This window comes from Myotis myotis, unplaced genomic scaffold (assembly GCF_014108235.1).
Source record: "Myotis myotis isolate mMyoMyo1 unplaced genomic scaffold, mMyoMyo1.p scaffold_m19_p_6, whole genome shotgun sequence".
In the NCBI taxonomy this organism is placed as follows: Eukaryota; Metazoa; Chordata; class Mammalia; order Chiroptera; family Vespertilionidae; genus Myotis; species Myotis myotis.
The window spans coordinates 62,688,594-62,714,851 of record NW_023416368.1 but is presented as its reverse complement, the minus strand read 5'-3'; the positions used below and the strand labels follow the sequence as shown (position 1 = coordinate 62,714,851).

At 35.6% G+C, this 26,258-nt stretch overlaps 1 protein-coding gene across 1 annotated transcript in view; it reads right to left on the bottom strand.

Moving 5' to 3' along the window:
- FSTL5 (follistatin like 5) overlaps window positions 1-26,258 on the bottom strand; it is a 602,839-nt gene that overhangs the window by 258,893 nt on the left and 317,688 nt on the right. The window contains exon 6 of the mRNA XM_036315585.1: window positions 18,192-18,312. Within this exon, the coding sequence (XP_036171478.1) occupies window positions 18,192-18,312 (121 nt within the window). The remainder of the gene's footprint in view (window positions 1-18,191; window positions 18,313-26,258) is intronic.

The window sequence follows — 26,258 nt, the reverse complement described above, 5'->3', positions numbered from 1 at the left end:
AGAAGTGTTTTCCTTATATTGTAACGAGAAAATGAAGAAGAGTGTGGATTCAGATAAAGGGATGAATGTGTCTGGAAAGTATGACCTGTCTTCTCTTTACTTCTTGGGGAGTTCCAGCACTGCACTAATTGATGTCAATAAATGAAAATGAACAAAACTGACTCAGAATGAGGAACTAATTGATTCTTGGGCCCCTAGGGCAATAGTAGAAAGCTCTTCATTCTACTCAGTAAATAAAAATATTGGTGATAAAAGTCAATGTATCCTTTGATTATTTACACATAAATGACAAAGTATTTGCAGATATGCTTACTTTTACTTTTTAAAATTATAATTAAACATACATAATGTAAAATTTACCATTCTAAGCATTTAAGTGTACAATTCTGTCATATTAGGTACATTCACATTGTTGTGACTCTATCATCATCATTCATCTCCAAAACCTCTCATCTTCCCCAGTTGAATCTCTCTATCCATTAAATACAAACTATCCCCTCCTCCTACCAGTGATGGTGAACCTTTCGAGCTCGGCGTGTCAGCATTTTGAAAAACCCTAACTTTGGTGCCATGACACATATAGAAATTTTTTGATATTTGCAACCATAGTAAAACAAAGACTTATATTTTTGATATTTATTTTATATATTTAAATGCCATTTAACAAAGAAAAATCAACCAAAAAAATGAGTTCGCGTGTCACCTCTGACATGCGTGTCATAGGTTCACTATCACTGTCCTAGCCCCTGCTAACCACCATTCTATTTTTGTTTTTGACTGTGTGTTTTCTACAAGTGTAATCATATAATATTTGTGCTTTAAGAATAGCATATTTCACTTAGCACAATGTCTTCAAGAAGCAACTATTTTGAAGGATGTATCATAATTTCCTTCCTTTTTAAAGGTTGAATGTATTCTTACTGTACATATATACTACATTTTATTCATCTGTTCATCCATCAATAGACACTTGGGTTGCTTCTACCTTTTGCTATTATGAATAATACTGTTATGAACATGGGTATACAAATATTTCTGCAGTCCTTGCTTTCAACCTTTTTGAGTACATGTCCAGAGTGGAATTTCTGGATCATATTATAATTTTATGTTTCATTTTCTGAGGTATCATTAGCATTTTTGACAGCAGCTGCACCATCTTATAATTCCACCAGCAATGTACAGGCTTCTGATTTCTCCACTTACTTGTCAATATTTATTTCCTGGTTTTTCCATAATAGCCATAATCATAAATGTGAAATAGTATTATATTGTGGGTTTGTTTTGCATTTCCTTAACGATTAGTGATGTTGACCATATTTTTAACTGCCTATTGGCCATATGTCTATCTTCTTTGGAAAAATGTCTACTCAAGTCTCTGTCCATTTTTATTTTTTAAAATTATTTTTATTGTTTAAAGTATTACAAATAGTAGTACATATGTCTCTTTTCCCCCCATTAACCTCCCCCCGGCCTCCCCTACACCCTGGTACATATCCTCACCCCCCTCCACACCCCGACCCAGTGTCTGTGTCCATTGGTTATGCTTATATGCATGCATACAAGTCCTTTGGTTGATCTCTTACCCCTCCCTCAACCCTCTCCTGCCTTCCTGCTGTAGTTTGGCAGTCTGTTCAATGCTTTTTTGTTTGCCGATGTTATCTCTGATAAGGGTTTAATCTCCCAAAATTTACAGGGAGCTCATACAACTTAATGAAAGGAAGATAAACAATCCAATTACAATATGGTCAAAGGACCTAAATAGATAGTTTTCCAAAGAGGTCATACAGAAGGCCAAGAGACATGTGAAAACATACTCAAAGTCACTAATCATCTGAGAGATGCAAATCAAAACAACAATGAGGTACCATCTCACACCTGTCAGAATGGCTATCATCAACAAATCAACCACAAGTGCTGGTGAAGATGCAGAGAAAAAGGAACCCTCAGGCACTGCTGGTGGGAATGCAGACTGGTGCAGTCACTGTGAAAAACAGGATGGTGTTTCCTCAAAATATTAAAAATGGAACTGCCATTTGACCCAATAATACCACTTATAGGAATATATCCCAAAAAAAACAGAAACACCAATCAGAAAGGATATATGCACCCTATGTTCATAGCAGCATAATTTACAATAACTAAGATTTGGAAACAGCCTACATGCCCATCAGCAAATGAGTGGATTAGAAAACTGTGGTGAATCTACATAATGGAATATATGTTACTGTAAAAATGAAGGAATTCTTACCATTTGCAACAGCATGGATGGAACTGAAGGGGATTATGCTAAGCAAAATAAGCCAGTCAGAGAAAGGTAAATATCACATGATCTCACTCATTTGTGGAAAATTAAAAACACCATAAACTGACAAACAAAAATACATACAGGGACAAAGAAGCATTCAACAGACTGTCCATTTTTAATTAAGTTGTTGTTGTTGAGTTATAAAAGTTCTTTATATATTCTAGATGTTAAACCCATATCAGATGTTTTACAAATATTTCCGACCTGTCCCTGAATAGCCTTTTCACTCTGTTGATAGTGATTTTTTGATTTACAAAAGTGGTGTTTTTTTATGAAATACTATTTATCTATTTTTGTTGTTGCCTGTACTTTTGACATCATATCCAAGATGTCATTGACAGCCAAATCCTATGTCAAATACTTTCCTCTGTGTTTTCCTCAAATAGTTTTATTAGTTTAGCTCTTACTTCCAGGTTATTGATTTATTTTGAGTTAATATTTGTGTATGGAATAAGGTAAAGCTCTATCTTCTTTTTTTTTTAATGTGGATATTCCATTTTCCCAATATAATTTGTGCAAAAGACTTTTACCCATTGAATGACCTTGACTTTCTTTTTGAACATCATTTGACCATGTATATGAGGACTTACTTCTGGGCTCTCCATTTTATTCCATATGTCAGTTTTTACACTGGTACCACACTGCTTTGACTGTGGCTTTACAGTAAATTTTAAAATCAGTTAGTGTGAGACCACCAACTTTGTCCTTTAGTAGCAGGATAATTTTGACTACCCAGGGACTCTTGAAATTCTATATGAATTTTTGAATGGATTTTTCTAAATACTTTTCAGATGTTGACAGAGACTTCATTGCATCTATAGGTAACTTTGTATTATATCAAAATATTAACTATATTAAGTCTTCTAACCCATGAATATGAAATGTCTTGCCGATATATTTTAAATCTAATATATATGTTACTTCTTTCTTCAAAATATCAGAACTATGTACAGGTAAAATTTACAAGTCAAATTTGTTTTTATTTATTTTTTATTGGATTTATTGGCGTGACATCTATAATAATAAAAGCATAATATGCTAATTAGAACAGGAGTCCTTTCAGACATCCTTCTGGATGACCTTCCAGACAAAGCCAGGGCTGCGAGGGAAGCACAGAGGCTGGAGGGAAGCCCAGGTCCTGGGTGCCAGAGGGAAGCCGGTGCTGGCAGCTGGGGGAAGAAAGGCCTACTCTTGCATGAATTTTGTGCATCAGGCCTCTAGTTGGTTAATAAAATTATACAGGTTTCAGGTGCAGAATTCTACAATACATCATCTGTAAGTGTATTGTGTGTTTACCACCCTAAGTCAAGTCTCCTTCCACTACTCTTTAGCTTCTTTTAGTTTCCACCACCACCCCTTCCCTCTGGCAATCACCATACTGTTGTCTGTGTCCATAAGTCTTTCTTTTTTTTTTTCTTTGCTTAATCCATCACCTTTCTTAGCCATTCCGCAACTCCTTCTCCTCTAACAGCTGTCAGTCCATTCTCTGTATCTTTGAGCCTGTCTCCTCTTTGTTATTTTATTTTGTTCATTAGATTCTACATATAACTGCAATCATGTTATATGGCTTTCTCTGACTGGCTTATTTAACTTAGCATAATACACTTTAGGTCCATCCATGCTGTTGCAACAGGTAAGATCTCCTTCTTTTTTACAGCTAAATGGTGTTCCATGGTGTAAATGTACCACAGCTTTTTTATCCACTCGACTACTAATATAGACACTTGTGCTGCTTTTAAATCTTGGCTATTGAAAATAACTCTGCAATGAACATAGGGATGCATATATTCTTTCAAATTGGTGTTTCAGGTTTCTTTGGATATATTCAGATAAGTGGAATTTCTAGATCATAAGGAACTTCCATATTTAATTTTTGAGATTGCCTGATATCAAACTATGCTATAAGGCCTTAGTAATAAAAATAGCATGATACTGGCATAAAAGAAGACCTATAAATCAATGGAAAATAACAGAGAGCCCAGATATAAATCCACACCTTTTAGTCAGTATTTGACAAAGGAGGCAAAAACATACAATGGGGTAAATATAGTTTATTCAATAAATGGTGTTGGAAGAACTTGACAGATACGGGCAAAAAAAAAAAAAAGAAACTAGATTACTTTCTTATACCATATACAAAAATAAACTCAAAACAGATTAAAGACTCAAGTGTTAGACTAGAAACCATAAAAATCCTAGAAGAGAACATTGGTAGTAAAATCTCAGACATTTCTCATAACAATTTTTTTTTCTGATATATCACCTCACACAAGGGAAACAAAAGAAAAAATAAACAGGACCGAGTCAATCTAAAACATTTTTGTACAGCAAAGGAAACCATAAACAAAATGAAAAGACAACCCACTGAATGGGAGAACATATTCACAGATACATCTAATGATACCTAAAACTCAACACCAAAAAAATAAGCAATCCAATTAAAAATGGGCAAAGGACCTGAAAAGATACTTCTCTAAAGAGGGCATACAGATGGTAAATAGACACATGAAAAAAGATGCTCAATGTCACTAACCATCAGAGGAATGCAAAATAAAACTACAATGAGATATCATCTGACACCTGTGAGAATGGCTATCATGAATAAATCAACAAACAGCAAATGTTGGCAAGGATGTGGAGAAAAGGGAACCCTCCTGCACTGTTGTGGGAATGCAGGTTGATACAGCCACTGTGGAAAGCAGTATGGAGGTACTCTGTTTTCAGAACTGTAAATTTTACAGGTCATTCCTTACACTGATAGATGAGTTAATAAGACTCACAAGATTTTCAAAATGAAGAAATATGCAGTTGCATCTATCATGGTGGTTTAGCTGAAACTTACCTTTTTTAAGTAGCAGATTTTTTTAATAGGAACTTGCTTCTTTTATCCTTGTAGTAGAATATAATTTGTAAATTTAACTTGCTTAGATTGGGACAAGTTCAGAACCATTAAGCCTCTTTTGCTCAACAAGGTCCAAATTCTACCACTAGTATAAGAACATAACAAATATAAGTTTTTTATTATTAAATATTGCGTTCTTTCAGGAATAGATGATTTTTTCACATTATAACAAGAGTAGTAAAAACATATGGTCAGGGATCTGTAAGGGATGAGCATATCCTATGTAGACTTTTTTAGATAGTAATACTGTATGAGAATCCTATACAATTTGTTTAAGAAATCAGAAAATCTCTGACTATGATATATTATGCATGTGACTACTACATATAGATTTAAGGGTCCATTGAACTGATAGAGTCAAAGTTGACACAATTTGTACCTTCCTCAACTATTATCAAGTTGGGTTATATTTTTTATAACATAATAAGATGAATTAGCAACAATCATAATATAACTCCATCCCAAATTTATCTCTTTCTATTTATAAAAATGTGATAAAAGGTGAAAATAAGTATACCAAATTCCACATTACATACAAACATTCATATAACATCTGGTAACCAAGCAAGTGGTTTCTATTAGGGAGGTGACATGAGGCATTAATTCTTCTCTAACTACTTGAGGTCTCTCATAGATGCTACAAGAAACCTAACAGCTGATAATGATCTAATTGGCATAGGTCAGTTCTTAGCATTCTGAAATTATCTCTCAACTAAAATAATATTTAAATGATAAATATTATTTAAATGATAAAACTGTTCATAAAACTTTTTCAGTTCAAATCCACTAACACTTTTAGAGCTACATATCTTCTAAAAATAAGGATACTGTTTCAACTGATATTGCTTCTGTGGAAGCAGTTATATACTATTATAATCAAATATTTATACTTTTGGGTATTAGTATTTCATGAATAGCTGTCCCTGTGTGAAAAAAAAAATGGTAAAAGGCCAAGTAACACAATTATAAAATGAGAATTACAAAATGAGTTTTAGGGACAGGGAATATCAGATGCAATGTTTTTTTGCTTTACTGGAGTCAGCAACAGCAAGAGTGAGTAGTTTATGGAGAAAAAAATGCAATTCTTTGCTAAAAGGGTAAAAAGGTGACTGTAAGCCTGGATTTTGAGAAATAATTTCAATTAGAGTTGATAAAATCTACTATCTCCCTGAACTATCATGTTTCAAAAATCCTTAGATTTCAGCAAGTGACAACTTGACAAGTCAAGTTTGAAATAAAAATGAGAAAAATGTTCAAAATCCCAAAATATTGAAAAATACTGACTGAAGGGGAAGTGTAGTCTCACATAAAAATCTTTTCAGGTGCTATTTCATATACCTATAACTAAATGTGAAAATGTGTGACTTTTTAAGTTATAAAAACTGGAAATGCAATGCTAATATAAAACCTTTTGTAGCATGATAGTATAGCAAAGCTGTTTAATTACAATATGGGGTGATAAAAGCAAGTGAATATTTATAGGCAATGGTGTTTATAGCACTTTTGTCTGTTGTTTAAACATAGTTCAAAGGTGTTAAAATGTTTAATTTTACATTTTTAGTTGAATGTCAAAATGTCTGCAAAGGACAGGATAATAATCTACACCTTTAATGAGACTTCACAGAAATGATATTCTTTATATAAGAAATGTGTCAACCCATAAAAGAGGAAAAACACCACATTCAATATAGAGCAAGATAAACTGATCTCAAAAGAAAATGTTACTACTTTGTATATTGGGGAGTTGACACCTATTACTTTTCAGAATGTTAATATAGACAGGTTTATAAGAGATGATTGTAGTAAATAAAATGTGTCAATGGAAATATGATGAGTGCATATACCATTAAGCACAATCACTGGTTCTGATCTTCACTTTGTTCAACTAATATAGTTTACCATTTCCGTTTTCATTTTTCATCAGTAAGGAAATAAGTTAAATTTTTCTTACTTGAGTTACTCAAAAACTTAGCAACAAAGTGCTCAAAACTAATTTTCATTAACAAAAACCTACTGAATCACACATGTAAGGTTTTCTACTATAATAATATGTTATGTAAAGATTTCTAGAGATAATAAGAATATTTTTTTTCGTTTTAGTTTTGACAAAGCAAGAATTGTTTTCACTAAACTTATTTAGATATCTTCTTGTTAAACCACAGCAAACTTGTTGATAGGATATTACTAATACTAACTTTACATGGAGAAATATATATATTCCAATATTTTTTCTAGAAATTATCAGCCTTGCCATTCATCAAGCATTTTGTGTATTTTCTCTTAAATATTTCTTAAATCCATACCCTCTTATTTACCTATTTTTTTCAGTCTCTCAAAATGTATCACCTAGAGCAGCGGTTCTCAACCTGTGGGTCGTGACCCCTTTGGGAGTCGAACGACCCTTTCACAGGGGTTCCCTAAGACCATCAGAAAACACATATATAATTACATATTGTTTTTGTGATTAATCAATATGCTTTAATTATGTTCAATTTGTAACAATGAAAATACATCCTGTATATCAGATATTTACATTACGATTCATAACAGTGGAAAAATTACAGTTATGAAGTAGCAACGAAAATAATTTTATGGTTGGGGGTCCCCACAACATGAGGAACTGTATTAAAGGGTCGCGGCATTAGGAAGGTTGAGAACCACTGACCTAGAGTATTGTAGACTGGAGTCAGTGTTGCTGGTGGTAGGGCTAGGACTTGTAGACACATTTGTAATATCTATGGTGCAAAGGTTCCCATTAATGGGACCATTCCCATTTTCCAATGTGACATCAATTTGATAGCAAAATTCCTGAAATTTAATCAACTCTAATGCTCCACTGATTGCAGTGACCTCCTGTTGTTGCTACTTCTGATCTTGCTTCATCAGAAAATGTTCTTCACATGTAAACTGAAGACATGGGTATATATTACTTAAATTATCCATAGCTAATGCAACATTTTGGAGATACCAAAATAAAGGGGCATTAAATACATTTTATTGGACTCTGCTTTTAAAATACACATTTATGTTGAGGGTATATTAGATTATTACAATTACCTATACGTGTGTATTTTTCTGGTTAACTGAGAAACAGAAATGAACATAAGAATCATATTATGTTACTTATTTACAAGTAGAATATGTGTTTGGCCTCATATTTAAAATAATTAAAATAAAATTGTAGATACACTTTTTTTCTTACCTCTGTAATACTATACCATCCAAGATGAAATCCGGTATGTGGCTATGAAACATTTGAAATGTGGCTAGTCTAAATTGAAATGTGCTGTAAGTGTAAAATATATACTGATTTCAAAACTTGATAGGAAAAACTGTCAATTATTTCCTTAATTTTACATTGATTGTATGTTGTGATAATATTTTTGTATACATTAGGATAAATAAATGTTGTTAAAGTCAATTTCACTTGCTTCTTTTCTTTTTTAACTACTGGTATAACATTAAAAATTATTAGGATGATTAATATTTTTGCTTGTATTCAATTTTAAGTGGGCAGGGCTAATATTTAAGGAGATAAATGATGGCTTGGGAATAGTAATAAATGGAGTGTTACAATCAGCAAATAATAATTTTACAATTTTAGTATCTTCACACAATTTAAGCCTTTAAAAATATGTTAAACTATATTGATGCTGAGATATGTTGCCAATATTTAATTAATTGAAATTATGTAAAATTATAATAAGTCTTAAAGATATAAAAATAATATAGTTATAATTTCATAAAATATGTATATATATATCTATCAATATATATCAAAGTAAATATAACTGAATGATGGAATTATATTCATTCTTAATTTTTCTTTTATGCCTTCTTTTTTAAACTTCTACTATAATTAAAATATATAGACATTGTTAAAAGTGATATGGAATTATGGCTGAACTTTTATTAATATGTGAGTTGGCTTAAATTGATGAAAATTTATTTCCCTTGTTTGATTTATTTCATTTTTTCAACAAGACTGAATAGAACAAATTAATATTAGATATTCAACTTAAATCTTATTTGCATACTAGAGGCCAATGCATGAAATTCGTGCAAGAGGCTCGACCCCCACAGCAGCAGCGGCTTACTTTAGCCCTCACAGCCCCGGCTTAGTCCAGAAGGTCATCTGGAAGGTTGTGCGGAAGGTCCTTCAGCTGTCCAGTCTAATTAGCATATTACGGTTTTATTATTATAGATGCTTTTGATAAGGCCTATTTAAAGCTTCATGTTTCATCTGATTACACCTATCTAACTTCTCTGTAAAAGTGGTAGAACTCTTTGAACTGAGAAAATAGACCTTTATTACGGTTAAAATAAAAACAGCGAGGAGAATAATAACTATGTAGTAAAGTAAATTTAGCAAAAGCGTATTTTCTAAGTGCTAGCTTCCAAATTCTTGAATTTAAAAATAGTTTTAAAAGAGTAGTAGCTTACATGTATATAATTATTTTATATTATATGTTTTAAAAACACTTGATTTTATATTTCATAATAAGAATTCCTTAGTAAATACATGCCTCCCTAAAGGATCACTTGACAGAGAAGAATCTTATAAACATTCAACTGAAAAATGTAAATGAAATGCATTTTCTCAAACTAACCTAGAGAAGGAAATTCAGAAAAACAGCTACGAATTAGTAGATGATATACATGATATATTACATTCAAATTGCCTTGAATTCATGCTAAACAATATTTGACTAGTTCAAAATTAAATCCCAATAGTGGAAATTCAGTTTGGAAATTTGAGATGTTTAAAGTGAACCGAAGGCTTTTTTAAGGTGCGGTGACTTTGTGACACCCAAATGACTTAGTTGCGGGGCAGCAGTGTAGCTGGGGACCTCCACAGTGAAGTCATTATGAACTAGATGTACTCAAGACAGGGTTTCAGAACCACTCAGGAACAATGCAAGGCTCGATTCAAGGAGTTTCTGAGAAATTGGTATAAAGAACCTGGGGTTAAAAAAGTGAAAGTACCTATGAATTACAAAAATGATTTTGAGAGTCCAAAAATAGCCTCAGGCAAACTTTATCCCCAAATATTACACTGAAATGAGGCAAAAGTAGGTTTAAGTCAGATGCACTAAGTTGTGATTGACAAGATATGGTACCGTGTATAAAATAAGAATGATTGATCAATTCCCATTTTATTGCTTTTACTTTTTTTAAAAATTTGATTTCATTTCGTGTCAGAAGAATCCTTACTCTCCCGTATCTATATAACAAAAAGAGTCAATACCTTAAGAAATAAAATGTTTCACTTGAAATAAAAGAGAAATTGAAATATCTGATTGTGTCTGCTATTAGGAGTTACAAGTAGTTAGATCAGCAAATAAAATTTTCCAGTGGGAGATCATTGTGTGAAGAACGCCAGAGGTTTCAGGCAAAAAGAAGCATAATGGCACACCAGCTACAACAGATTATAGTAATCTCAACAGCGGGGAGGACAGGATCATCTTAAAATGGGACACATTTAAGACGTTTAGTCTTTTTTATGTAGTTCAAATTGGTACTGCCTTACCTGTTTCCTTTCCATTAACTGTGAGTGTTTAAAAGTATTTAATCTTGTTTAGGACCCAAACACCATCCTTTGGAACACTTGTCTACAGGTTGGGCCTCAATAATCATCTTTTGGAGACTCCCTTCCCAATAAGGTATACAAAACCTGGATATAGTAACAGTAACATAGCTTGGAATTTACCTGTAAGCCAGTGGTACTGAGCTGTATTTACCAAAACTGTCAGGCCCCATCTATAAAGTCTAACGCAGAAAATAATTACACAAACAAATATGTCAATTAATTTTGTAATCAAACAATATAGTAGAGCTATTTTTTCAATGGGCCAATTAAGCTTGCTGCAAGGCTTCATACTGAAATGATTTGTGCATTTTTAATTAAATAAGTAGCTATATCAATGTCTAAGACAGCATTTCCAAAATCAGTGTGGGATTTTTAATGGCGTTAAAAAAAATAGAATATTACCAGTCCTGTTGAAATCCTCCTCTCACCTGTGTCTCCACCCCATCTTCCTTCACCTCTCCCAAAGGCAACCATCATATTAACTACTACAACCACAGATGAGTTTTACTTATTTTGGATTTTTTCTAAATATACTGTATACTTGCTATATACTTACTTATGTGCTCTGCTTCTTTGCTCAGCATAATTTTCCCACAACTTGTCAGCTCTAACCTCTCAACCACCGATACATTTGCTTCTAACTCTACATCTCTCCTGAAAACGCTGTGAGCAAAGTCACCAGTGACTTCCTTCTGCCATATCCAGTTGCCATGTATTTGTACTAAACTTTCTTGTTTTGAACTCAGCCTTAGATTACTGGTCAATAGTTTCTTTTTTAATTCTTTAGAGATAGAAACATCAATGATGAGAGAGAATCACTGATCAGCTGCTTCCTGCACGGCCCCTACTGGGGATCGAGCCCGGAACCCAGGCATGTGCCTTGGCCAGGATCAAACTCGGGACCCTTCAGTCTGCAGGCCAATGCTCTCTCCACTGAGGCAAACTGGCTAGGGCTGGTCAGTAGTTTCTTACTAAAATGTTATAATGATGTATTCCTTTGGCTTTCTCCCTACCTCTAAGTGTTTTGCTGTTCAGTTTTAGTTTAGTTTTCTTTTGTCCATCTCTTTCTCTTTACATACTCCCCTTATATAACCCACTTCTTATCAGATAATCAAATTTTAACTGCATGTTTCATTATTTTTTAATCCTCATCTGAGGATATGTGTTTATTGATTTGAGAGAGAGAGAGAAACACTTATGTGAAAGAGAAGCATCAGTTGCCTCCTGCACACGCCCTGACTGAGGATCAAACCGCAACCTAGGTATGTGCCCTAACGGAGAATAGAACTGCCACCTTTAGGTGTACAGGACGCCATTCCAACCAACTGAATCACACTGGCCAGGGCCATGTTTCATATTTCTATATGTCACCAAAGCTCTCACTTGAACTCTAAGCCACAATATTTTCCAATTAAATGTTTCTAGTTGAATATGCCAATACATTAGTAAAAATCAAATAATTTTAAAAATAATGTCAAAATTCTGGAGAGAAAAAACACGAATACCTTCTAGTGTTTATTGGTTATATTAAAATAATTCATCTTATTCAGAAAGGGGAAAAATAACTATTTCATAAAAAATTTATGTCATAGTATAATTAACAGTTGAAATGTGCCGTTTGTTTTTTTTTTTACCATTAATGTTTTCCTGCTTGCAAATTACCGGTTATTTTACTTTCTTCTATTTTACACTGTGGCAGAAAGAATAAAAATGTGAAACTCAGGAAACCTGCCTATCATTTTATCTACCAGTAAATCAAGATACATTTCTTAACTATACTGGCCTTAGTCTATTCTAATAGATATTCTTTTAGGGACTTTCAAGTTTCTGGACTTTCTTTTTAGGAATTGTCTGGGAGAATGCATTCTGGGTGTAGAAGATGATTACTCTTTACTCTTCCTATATCTGTCGTTTTTATCACTATCTGCCTAAGATGATATATTCCTAAAGGAAAGGAGTTTTATCTTTTTAAGTTACTTGAACTATCATAATACTCTACACACATAGGTACTTAATATATAATTTCTGAATAGATTGCTTTCTCACTATTGTTATACATTTTTTATTCATGGTACTACCTGAAATTTTATAATAGAGTGACTTTTTAAAACCATGTCTTTATACAAAGTCTGTCACTAACCTTCACAATGTAGTTTTAGTTGTAAAGTGCTATAACAGATGGAAAGAAAGAAATAGGTATATATTTTCTATTCACATTTAAATAAAATACTTTTTTGCTAATAAGGACAAATCCATACAAGTTAGTTTGCTGTCTCTGAAGGGTCATTGTGTAGCTTCATAATAATTTTAAACAAGGATGTAACACTGAAAATATAACAGCTTTCTAGAAAACTGCTTGGTGAGACCACAGGAATATTAAAATATCTCATATAATTCCAGCATTGCTTAAAAAACATTGTCTTTTCTAAATAATTATGTGAACATCATTTTATCATTATTAAGAGACAGTTTTGTGATTATCCAAAGAACAGGCTCATAATATGATTGCTGATTACAAGAGTTTCATTACCTTGTAATATCTTTGTTACTCAGAATATTAAAAATGTAGACCTTTTGTGTTATATAGATATTTAACCTAATGGCAGAATCATTACAATAGTCATTAAATTCATTGCATTTACTATAAATAATTACCATAAAATGGTAACCATGTTAAATAGTTAACAAAGACCTATAGTTTTCTCTCCAAACAATAGTTCCCTAAGACAACGTGGCTCCTTTTTAACAACATTTTGCTATTTCTCTATTGAGCACTTTTATTGAGGACTCAGGTTTCTGAATTGCAGAATTTGACTTACCAGAACAATATACTGACTACCTTGCCTTCCTTAGCAATTTCAAACCATATCCTCCTAAACAGTATTATTTTTTCTCATGATAGGTGCAAGCAGCAAGATTCTAGGCAAGATTCTTATTTACTGATAGTGCCAGGGATCATTATTCAGTCTTGGCTGTGCTGTCATGAAAATAACATATTATTCACACTCATTTTAATTGTGTGATTATTTTTTAGTATCCAGCTCCACCATTCCACTATCAACAATAAGTATATTTTGAATAAAAAAAACCCTACACAAATATATACATTTAATTATCTTATAGAGGCTTAATGAATTATATAACATTAAAAATATTTTCTGCTATTGCTACATATTTCAACTACTGTTATTTAATCATATCCATGTATTTTCATAGAGGGGTGGTTTATAGGAGTTGATAGATTAGACTGAATGCTTAATAAGTATGTAAATAGTAATAATAATTTATACATTAATGTAGAATTTAGACCTTAAACAGATCTTGCAGTTGAACTAGTTTTTACTAGTAAATACACTGGCATGTCATGTGCTTCAGCTTTTATTTATGTTATTCTTTGTATCTATTTCCTATCTCTCATCTCCTAAAGTCCAAATCCATTCATCCTGCAGACTAATTCAATTACTACCATCTTCATAAATCCCCTTGATTCCCAAAGCTGGAGATTGTATCCTCAATTCACTTAATAGCTTTTGCAGGCCTCTCTATGACATCTATCCCTTCTATCTTGCATAATATAATATGCTATATATAATATAATTATATTCTATTATATATAATTTCTCCCCTGATGAGCCATATCTTCTCCCTGCCACCCTGAGTACACAAAACAATGTTTACTACAGAGTGAAGATTAATGGAAAATACATAGACTTCATAATTAGTTTGACTTGGGTTTGATTATAAACTCAGCCACTTAGGTGTTAAGTTCTCCATGTTTAAGTTTATTCACATAAACATGGAATAAAGATGAAGCTTTCTTGTTTTATGTAAAATGTAGTCTAGCCTTCAGAACAATTTTAAAGGATAACTGTTTACTGGGTCATCTCCTCTTGTATTCTGCCTTGTCATTTAAAATGGAAATGCAAGTTAATTAAAACTGAAGAACATAGTGATATCTTGCCTTACAGTTTGTAATGTGCAACTGTTTCACAAATATTAATTTGATTGTATCTAGTATTACATAAAATATAATTCACTGTGTTAATATAAAATTATTATATGACTAGAGGCCCAGTGCACCAAATTCATGCACTCGGGTGGGGGGGGTCCCTCAGCCCGGATTGTGAGAGGGTGCAGGCCAGGCCAAGGGACCCCCCTGGTGCATGATCAAGGCTGGGGAGGGATGCGGGAGGTTAACCAGCCGGGGAGGGACTGTGGGAGAGTTCCAGGACGTGTCCAGTCTTTCTCACTCAGTCCCGATTGGCGGGAACCCAGCAGCAAGCTAACTTTACCAGTTGGAGCATCTGCCCCCAGTAGTCAGTGCACATCATAGCAACTGGTCGGCCAGGAGACTGCCTGCCCGCTGGTAGTCAGTGCACATCATGGCAAGCGGTTGAGCAGCCTTAGCATATTATTAGCATATTATGCTTTGACTGGTTGAATGGACGACTGGACAACCAGACACTTAGCATATTAGGCTTTTATTATATAGGAGAAGTAAATTACTATCCTTATTTCTATGGATTTTCAGAGATATAAGTAATTTCTCAATAATAGACTGTTGATAGATGGCAGAAGCATAATTTAAAAAATACATTTAAAGTACAAATTCTCCTTCCTGCCTTTTAGAATATATATATATATGCTACATATGTATATTTGGAAAGCAATATGTAATGCATATACATATAGCATATTTTATATCCAATTTAACTTTGATTCTTTGGTGATTTTCAAATACCAACCGGTTAATTATTTTTTTTTCTATTATTCTTGCACCCAACTGCTAAACATTTTTGTTTTTTTGTTTTGTTTTGTTTTTTGTTTGTTTGTTTCTTTTGTCTGCTACTTCTTTCTCTTTGAATTATTTTTTAAAACATAACTGGGAAGATATTTTTTATTAACAGAGCATCCTCATAACACTGCTTTATAAAGCACAAAGGGTCAATTTAAATAAGTCTAAACAATTTTAAAATTATAAAAATTTCCAAAGAAATAACATAAATATAAGTTTCCTTTCTTATGCAAATTCTTTTTATTTAAATATATAATAAAGATGTGGTACATATATACAATGGAATGCTACTCAGTCATAAAAGATGAAATACTGCCATTTGTGACAAATGGATGGACCTTGAGAATATTATACTAAGCAAAATAACCTGTCAGAGAGAAAAAGTTAAGAACTATTTGATTTCACTCATATGTGGGACATAAACTGTAATCAACCAATGAGCAAACAAGAAGAACAGAATTTCATAGACACAGACAACAATATGGTGGTTGCCAAAGGGAAGAGGGAACAGACCCCTCAATGGTCCCAGATCTGTCACTTGCTTCAACAGTGTTTGGATGGAACAGACCCAGGGACACGCCTTTTCCCAGCTTCCAACCACCCTCTAGCATCTTCTCCAGTCACCACCTTTGGAACCACCTCAGCCATTTAGCCTCAGAGACCAGCCCAACTGTTTTTTTTGTTTGTTTGGTTTTGTTTTTTTACCTTAACTTCTTATTGCTGAATAACCATGAGCTCCCAACTTCCTCAGAATTATTCCACAGAGGTAGATACTGCCATCAACCACCTGGCCAACCCACATCTGTAGGCCTCCCACAACTACCTCTCTCTGGGCTTCTATTTCAACCATGAGGATGTGGTTCCATAGGATGTGGGCCACTTCTTCCTCAAGCTGGAGGAGAAGCAGCTCCAGGGCACTGAGCATCTCTTAAAGATGCAAAACCAGTGTGGTGGCCACATTCTCTTCCTGCTGAATCCAACCCAAAGATGATTGGGGCAAAAATCAAGATGCCATGGAAGTCACTAGGCCCTTTTGGAGCTGGAGGCCTTGGGTTCTACCCACAGAGACCCTAATCTCTGTGACTTTTTGAAGAACCGCTTCCTGGATTAGGAGGTAAAACTCATCAGGAAGATGGGCGACCACCTGAATAACATCTTCAGACTGGCTGGCACCCAGGCTGGGCTGGGCGAGTATCTCTTCAAAAGGTTCACCCTCATGCACGAATAGGAGCCTTTGGAGCCCAGAGGCCTATGATGGGCCCCTCAGCATCCCCCTGGTGTCTGGCTTTTGCCTGAGCCTTTCCCTGCAATCACTAGCCATCCTTTTAAGTACTCTGGAGCCCTCTCACATGCATTGGACCAAATGGAAATAATAAAGCTTTATGTAACAAAAACCAACAACAACAAAAATCAAAACAAAGAAAGGGGTAGTGAAGGGTAAAAGAGCTCAAATATATGGTGATGAAAGATGATTTGACTTTGCGTGGTGGGCACACAATGCAGTACTCAGATCATGTATCATACAAATATGCACTTGAAATCTGTATAATCTTATGAACCAACTAGAGGCCTGGTGCATGAAATTCATGCATGGGGGCAGGGTGTCCCTCATTCCGGCCTGCACCCTCTCGCAGTCCGGGACCCCTCAAATATCAAGTCCTATCAGGGTTTCCTTCCCCTGGCTGCTGGCAGCTGTCCCCACCCCGCCGCTGCCACTGCTTGCCATCTGTGTGGCACTGGCCTCCCCTCTCCCACCACTGGTTACCTCCCTCTGTGGGCAACAAGTGTGGGGTGCGATTGCTTGGCTGACCTGAACCTCCCTCTGAGGGGTGATCACTGGCTAGCCCAGCACACCTGCCACAGCATCACTGGCCAGCAGCCTGAGCCTCCTTCTGAGGGGCAATGATGGGGCAATGGCGGGGCCCCCCTGACCAATTACATCACACCCGCCTTGGCTGGCCTGGCACCACTGTATGTCATAGTGTAGTTGTCCGGAAGGTCGAAAAGAGACGGTCTTTCTGCTGTTCAGTCGTTCAGTTGATTTGCATATTATGCCAGGAGGTCATGGTTCAATTCCCAGTCAGGGCATATGCCTGGGTTGCGGGCTCAATCCCCAGTGGGGGACATGCAGGAAGCAGCCAATCAATGATTCTCTCTCATCATTGATGTTTCTATCTCTCTCTCCTTCTCCTTTACTCTCTCTGAAATCAATAAAAATACATATTTTTTTAAAAAATGTGAAAAGTTCTATTCATCTATCTTGTTTTCCCAATAAAGTAAAAATAAAGTCAGTGTGTAAATAATCAAACTGTTTTTGTTCAACTGGTCAAGTAGTCCTACTCTGAAATAGCCTTGAAAGCTGCATTGTGGAATTAATGTCTTAAACTGGAATCAGGGTTATTGAATATTTCCAGCTCTTCATTTTAGAACTACTAAGTCCCTTAGCTTTTACATATACTTCAATACAGCCAAACACGTAAATATTCAATAATATGACTTTTCTTAAGACACAACTTGTATTCTAAGACCAAGCAAACATACACTTTTGTGTAAATAAACAAAAAACAAAGAGGGATTAAGGAATGAATCTTATACTCACGGAATAGTCTATAAAATTCTTCAAGAGCCAGGTGCTTGTCAGAGTTAAAATCATCGTATTTCAGTAGATCATACAAAGTACAATCTGAATGATCCTTGACAAGTTCTTCCTGTTTTATCACCTGACAAGACAATTATAACCATAAAATTCTATCTGTGTCTTAACATTTCTACAGTATTATTAATTGTACGTAATAATCAATTAATAGATCATTTTAAGTGTGCAGTTCCGCAAAGAACTGAATCTTAAAAAAAATCTGACAATTATCTTTAACTATCTCAAAGATATAAAGTGATAAAGTTAAGATAGATACTTGGAATTTAGTCTGAACTTTCCAATATAAAAATCTCACAGTAGGACACAGAAAATCTGAACATTAAAAGGATATTTTGTATTTTGTTCTTTTACTTTGTCCCATTTATACTGATTCAAGAAAATACCTCCACATGAAAATTGCCTCCTCTGTCTCAGTGACCTGTGTCAAAATAAAACAGGGATCTTTTCCAACAGAACAAGTGAAATCCTTTGTTCCAACTTCTGTCCTTGTATTATTTGTGAAATATGAAGTCAGACTTTTTTTTTCTCCTCTGCCTAAACTTCTCCCTGCTGGAAGTGCAGCCGTTTGGGATTGTGCATTAACTCCCTTGGTCACAAAGGAGCTATTAAGCAAATGACTGTTTCCAGGAGCCAGATAGAATTAATGCACCGACTGATGATGAAAATCTATCCAAGCGTGGGTGGGTGCGGAAAATCATACAACTGCTTTTCTACTCTGTGCTCTGTCCTAGGGACTGAGGCTGAGGCTTTTTATACTCCACTGGTGTTGACTATTGCCTGTCATATAAAGGAGCGCCCCAAGATTTTTCTAACATTCCTATTCATTCTGGGGAGCTGCATAGCTGCTCCATGAGCTTTCGTATTCCACAGACAGAGGCCATAGTTCAGACTGCTTGGAGCAGTGCATCACAGTGCACGTTTTTTAAAGGTTATACAGTGTAATCAGGAAAAATACAGGCTATGAAGTCAGCTAGCTCTGGGTTTAGGTCCTGCCAATGCCACTTAGCAGCTCCATTGTTTCTGGCAAATTACTTAACCATCCCTCAATTAGACATTGAAGATAGTATCATCTGTATCTCATGGTTGTAAGAAACATTACACACAAGCATACATACACACATACTAGTACATATGTGCATGCATATAGTCAGAGGCAAGACTTAACATACAGTATTCACTGGAAAAATAGTCATTTAAAGTTAAAAATACATATTGTGCTCCTTCTTCAAATAATTCACTGCAGATTTCCACATCAGCTTGAGCATTTTATGGTTATGCATTCACAATGTACTATTTTCTTTGGGAGAGCAGTATGTTTTTGATTTTCTTTGTATATCAATGGTAGATTTGTGATTCTAATTTCTAAAGATTCTCAGGTACCTTTAAACTATTTTTCACCCATTTTAGAACACTTCTATCTGAAAAGTTCATTTACGCATTTTACACGTGAGTGTGGATGAGCTGTAGAAGCAGCTCTGAGGATGGAGTTTAGATGTGAGTGACTAGAACATCCAGTCCTATCTTTAGCCACCTGAGGGATAATATGAGATGGCAACATATTCACTGTCAAATATAACTTTGACAACATAATGCATTCTCTATCCTTATACATTGTATTCAAATTTCATTGGTTAAGCTCATATTTCCTGCCTTTGAGGGGGGAGGGGTGAGAGGCAAAACATTTGTTTGCTTTAATAGATCCATATAAACAGATATTGTTGATAGCATGTATTAAACTCTACACTTGAGTACAATCCAGCTGGAGGATTAACAAAACTACCTAATAGCTTTAGCCATCTCTCCTACGAGCCCAATGAGAAAGCAAATACTGCTTTTCTACTTAGAAAGCAACAGAGCTCTCAGTCATTCTCCATCTGTTATTTGTTAGATCATGGAAAAGGACTTTTCTTGGGTAGGAGGGGAATCAGTGTCTTTGACCTTACCTCACTAGGTTCTTCCTAAAGTTCTGTAATGTTATTGTGGACATTTTAGGATGCAGTTACACCAGGGTTTAGTCAGGTGTTTTAATAATATTTCCAGTGGCTTTTATTCTCATACTATACGTAATGAGATGAAAATGGAAGAGAAAGGTGAGGGGAAATCTTCCATCATTTTCTACCTCATTTCTGTTTTAATATTTTATCCCAATTAAATCACATATTAGACCAAGAGAACAAACGTTTACCTTTTTCTTGGATGCTGGCTCTGACATAAGACTAGCTTGATCTTGATTTGATCATGGCTATAGAACTTGAGCTGGGCATTCTATTTAATGAGTGTGCAACCAAGGGGTCCAGGCTGCCTATCCCTACTTGAGCCAATTAAGCAGAGACAGGGTTGAATCATAAATGGGCCTTTATTTCAATACTGCCAGCAGGATGGGAGAGTGGCAGGTCATCCACAAAGTCTACTCTACCCCTTCCCATAAGCCAGCTGCTTATATTGGGTAAAAGGACAAAGATGATGTGGGAAAGTTAAAATCACAGGCATGAGGAAGTAGGCACAGTAGAATCTTCACAAGCTACTGGCAATGTGGGTTGTGGGGTGGGGAAGCTGCAAAGGGCAGGCACCTCCAGGACTAGATTGTTTCAGCCAAGAGGTTGTAAATCTTTCCATGATGATAGGCAGTTCTCTGGAAAGGAGGATGGACTGCATTACGATGATAGCTCCCATGTCCCAGCGCATACAACTCTCAACCAGGTTAGAATGTGCTTTCTCTGATCAGAACACAATAATCATGGTTAACAGAGAATGACTAATATTCCTTAAAATTATAGCTAGTCCCCAATTGTCTATTTCTGTCCTAACAAGAGGGCCCTAGAAAAGCTCATGACCTAGCTAGTGACCTTTCTAAAAACCTTGTTCATCTCTACGGGGCCATGCCCATGCACAGAGAGCAGTGATTCATTCCCTCACTCATCAATATTTTAAATATGTGCTTTCATCATTTATTCCATTTTTGCTCAATGAAATAACCTACTTAAAACATACTTCTTCATAATTTTTTTTCTTTTGTATGTTTCCTGATGGGACGTTGGTATAGCCTGGGGAGTTTCACATGAGGGAGCTACTTTCCTATGAGTTTTCAACAGCATGAAATAATTGCTTTAGATATCCAGAATTTTGATAGCCTTGAAGTGATGGGTATTTGACTATTGGGAAGAAAGCATGATAGAAAACCTAAGCAGATTTCTTTTGCTGGCACATAGCAATATATTAAACATTTTTGACACAGGGGATCCAAACTGGTAGGACTTTGATAATCCCCTGAACTTCTTTCATTTTCTGTTTGGCATATGCTTCAATAACTTCCCAATCTGGGCTCCTCAAATGCACGTGTTACTTACTTTTGAACTAATAACTCATGATAGGACAGGAGTCATTGACTATTTTGTCATTTAGGTGTCTGTGATGATGCCTAGTAGGCCACTCATGATTTTATGTTTTCTACTGTAGAATAGTGAAGATGTTTCCTAAACTTGCCGGTGTTTTGATGAGTTCTTTAAGACTGCAAAAATGAAAATATTTTATACTCCTACCCGCCCCCCACCCCAACTAAAGATCAAGAAGCATGAATCTTGGGCTCCAAATAGGTTAAAGTCTGTGACAAGACAGAAATATCAGCAGAATGTATGTCACCAAGGGAGCTCAGACACACAACATTCAAGCTATTTCCCTTAGTATTTATTTTCATTCATTTATTCCATTATCCATTCAATAGATTATTTTTGACTATCTACCACATGTCAGACACTGTCCTAGGTCCAGAAAACAGCCAACAGAAAGACATACAAAAACCCCTCCCATGTGAAATTTACATTCCAGTTAAGGGGAATCAAAGAAACATACATGTTTAACATAGAGTATGTCAGATGATGATAAGGTATCTAAAAATAAAGCTGGAAAGAAAAATAGAAAGTGTCAGAGGAGGGTATACAAAATTGTCTCCCTGCTGTAGAGAAATGTATGCATTAGATTTTTGGAGATATGGCATGATTTGGAAATCCAAGATTATGATACTGATAGTCCTAAGAGATATAATAGCTCTGGCCAGTGTGAGTCAGTTGGTTGGGTGCTACCCTATGCACTAAAAGGTTGCTGATTTGATACTAAGTCAGGGGTGCATATATTCTTTCTGATTGGTGTTTTGGGATTCTTAGGATATACTCCTAGAAGTGGGAACACTGAGTCAAATGGCAGATCCATTTTTATTTTTTTGAGGAAACTCCATATTGTTTCCATAGTGGCTACACTAGTTAGCCTTCCCACCAGCAGTGTACTAGGGTTCCTTTATCCTCTTATTCTCGCCAGCACTTATTTGATCTCACTTATATGTGGAATGTAATGACCAAAATAAACTGATGAACAAAATGCATCCAGAGACATGGAAGCATGAAACTGACTGGCAAATCCCAGAGGGAAGTGGGAGAAGGGTTGGGAAGAGATTAATCAAAGAACTTATATGCATATATACATAACCCATGGACACAGACTATAGTGCATTAGGCCTGGAGGGGATCAATGGGGAAGAAAAAGACCCTCTTTAATAATTTCAACAATAAAGATAAATAAAAAAATAGAAATAGCTACCTGGTTTCATCTTTTAGAAAAAAAGAAAAGAATGACAGTCTCTGCCTCCATGAAGCTAATATTCTAAAGAGGATTAGTGGGAACATGTAATCAAAAAAATAAATAAACAAGATAATTAATTTTCAACAGTGCTCCCAAAATAAAAAAGGTGAAAGAATGAATAAATAATTAGTATTTTAATTATAATTATTTAATCATATGTAACTGATGCTACCCTACAATAGACATATTAAAAGAAAAGAACTAAATTAAAATAATTAATTTTTAAGTTATCTGTTAGGTTTTCTAACATGCCTAACATATTAGAAAACATTAAAAAATAATATAGGGCCAATATTAATTCATTTGAAAGACCAGCTAAAGAGATAAGATTAAACTGTGCTGAGAAGAAAAGTATTTTATTTTTAAGGTCTTCTATACAGCTCACAGATGTTCTCTAAACATGCATGCCAAAAATTTAAATCCTCCTTGACATTCTAAAGAAAAGATACTACAAATAATCCTATATAATAAAGAGCTAATATGCAAATGGTCATCATGCCTTCATGCCCTCTCGCTGGGGCCGGGGGACTTGAGGCTGCGCCCCCTGCCCAGTGGGGCTTGACGGGGGACCTGAGGTTGCATCTCCTGCCATGTGGGGCTTGACGGGGGTGGGGCCGGCAGGGTTTGGGTCCCGTGCGATTTCGAGGTGCACGAGGGTGGGCGGGAACTTGACTCTGGGTCCTGCGGCATGCCCCAGACAGGAAGGAGATTTTCATATACATTTTACTAATTTTCTTTCGTCTCTGACACTTCTATTATAGAGACAGAGAAAATAGCAATATTAAAATATTTCCTCTAATTCCCTTTTAATGTGCATGAACTTTGTGCACCGGGCCACTAGTATGTTTATAATTAAAAAAATAACAATTTTAATTTTTCAGTTGTTTTGTGCATATTAAGAACAGCATTTGAAAATATTTTAAATTAGTTAGCGTTAGCCTAGGCAGTTAGTTATTAACAAAGGAAGGGAGAAAATAGAATCAGACACTAAGCCAATCAAAATAGGAAGTGGCAGCTTTGCAGCCTCCCCAGTGGGGCAGGAGAATCAGCCCCGGGAGATTCCTTTGCTGAGACAGGAGCAATTAAAGCCAGGATGGCACGGGGAAGCCTCTACTAACCACTTGAGCAGTAGAATCCCGAGGACCAAACAGAACTATGAGGCTTGATAGTAGGAGCTAAAATGGTGACTATAAAGGGGAGGAGTCAAGCCTGGGAAAATCTGGGAAAAGGAAGGGATGGAATAATGGCATGAGACCATGAAAGATCCAGAAAAGGGGTTGGCTATGGGGAGGTACCAGCACAGCCCCTGGAAGATACAGGAACGAGATTCCATAGTTTGAAGGAAAGCCTACTCTTTCCCAAGCCAAGGAAATGTAATCACAGCTTAACAAAAGCTAGAGGCACTCACTCCCTCTCTCTTTCTCTTCCCTCCATAGCAGCATGTGGACCTGGGTGTGGCAGCAGCACAGGCCAAAGCACAGCGCTGAAAGTGAGCGGAGGGGAACAGAGACTAGGCTGGACTACTGGAGCTTCAGATGCTGATGCTGGAATAATGGGACAGCATCTCCGGGCCCCAGCCCTCCTCCTCCTGGGCTTGGTGGGCCTGCAGCCAGGGACTTCTTTCCCTGGGAGATGGAGCTGAACTACCTGGTCATGGATGAGGCAGTGCAGCAGCCTCTTCAGGGGCACCTATGCCCTGCATGTCTTTCCACTAAATCTTGCCATTACAGCTCAAATCCTCCTAAGCCATGAGTCCCTGAAATTCATTTCCTGAGACTTAGCAAAAACTTATTTCTAGACCACAGTCTACCTCCAGCAACAGTTACTTTATGTTTCCAGATACAATGGAAACTACTGGTGTTTAATTGTAGCCCTGAGCTGCACCAAAAGAAGCAATTACAGGTTTTACCTTTCTCTAAGTCCTAATTGCTGCTGTTATTACTCTGAAATCTTTAGCACTTGAAAGGATATACCCCTTGCTGCTAGGACCTAACTACTGGCATTTCCAGTGCTTTTCTAAGTCAAACCCTGGTTTCTGTGGCCTTATTTTGAATACCTGATTGGCTTATGAGTTTTTAAAATTTTAAATAGGATTAATTACCAGGGAATTTCCTGGAAGTTCTCACTTATCATTCTTTTTTATCCATACAAATGCTTATTTATTTGTATTTAATGTGTTCCCAATAAGAGAGCTTTGTATCTGTGAGACACAACAATTCTTACCAACCTCATAGTGTTAAATAAATATACTGACTCGACATCAGAACCTTTTTAAAAAATCTCTACAAATGTAATAAGCTTTATAAACTCAAAATAAAGATTAAGGGTCCATTCCCTATGTAACATTTCTAACAATTTTTAAAGAAAATTGTTATACATGAGGAAATTGCAACACCATTGCCATGCCCATACTGTTAGCTTAAACATATCTGGTCTTATGTATGCCTGCTTTTTATTTAATTTTGTAAATGTAGTCACATATGGTAGTCATTGAGCAAATGACTTTTTAAGTCAAATATGTATAATATAATAATCTGAATCCTGTGAACAAGTAGTTCTTTTTATTATTTTAATAAAGAGTTGGCATTTGTGCACATTAGGGAAATATTTCATTCTAATATGCAATCCTAATGTGAATTGGCTAATTAAGATGACAGAATCTAAATGAAGAAAAAGCTAAATCAATATACTTGATACAGATGCTTATTTAAACTCAGAATCATGAGAGAATGACTTTGCTTACTTAAATTCTATGGGTGGTTATTTTATGAAATGAGGGGAGACGTAAGGAGCAGATTTTCCAAGCTGCCAGTAACATTTCACCCCAAGGACATTAGCCAGGCTAGTGTAGCTCAGTGCTTGAGCATCTACCTATGAGTCAAGAAGTCACAGTTTGATTCTTGGTCAGGGCACATGCCCTGATTGCAGGTTTGAACCCCAGTATGGAGCATGCAGGAGGTAATCAATCAATGATTACATCTCATCATTGTTGTTTCTCTCTCTCTCTCCCTCTCCCTGCCTCTCTGAAGTCAATAAAAAGATATTTTTTTTAAAAAAAGAAGGCCATTAAATTGAGGCAGCTCTGATGCAGATGTGCCTAGACAAGCAAACAAAAATCTAAGCCTAGAAATGCCTCAAGGTTATTAAATGGAAAACCAAGGAAACCCAATCACAAACAGCCATTTGGTTAAACTACAGCCAATCAATAATCTCCTTAGTTTGCTCTTGCTTTTTCTCTATAAAAATTATCCCCCAATTACCCTCTGTGAATTGCTTCTAACCACTTCCAGTTTGGCTGACCATTTTGAAATAACTTTTATTCAAATAAACTATTACAATTTTTATATGCTTTAGTTTATATTTTAACTATAGGCCTGG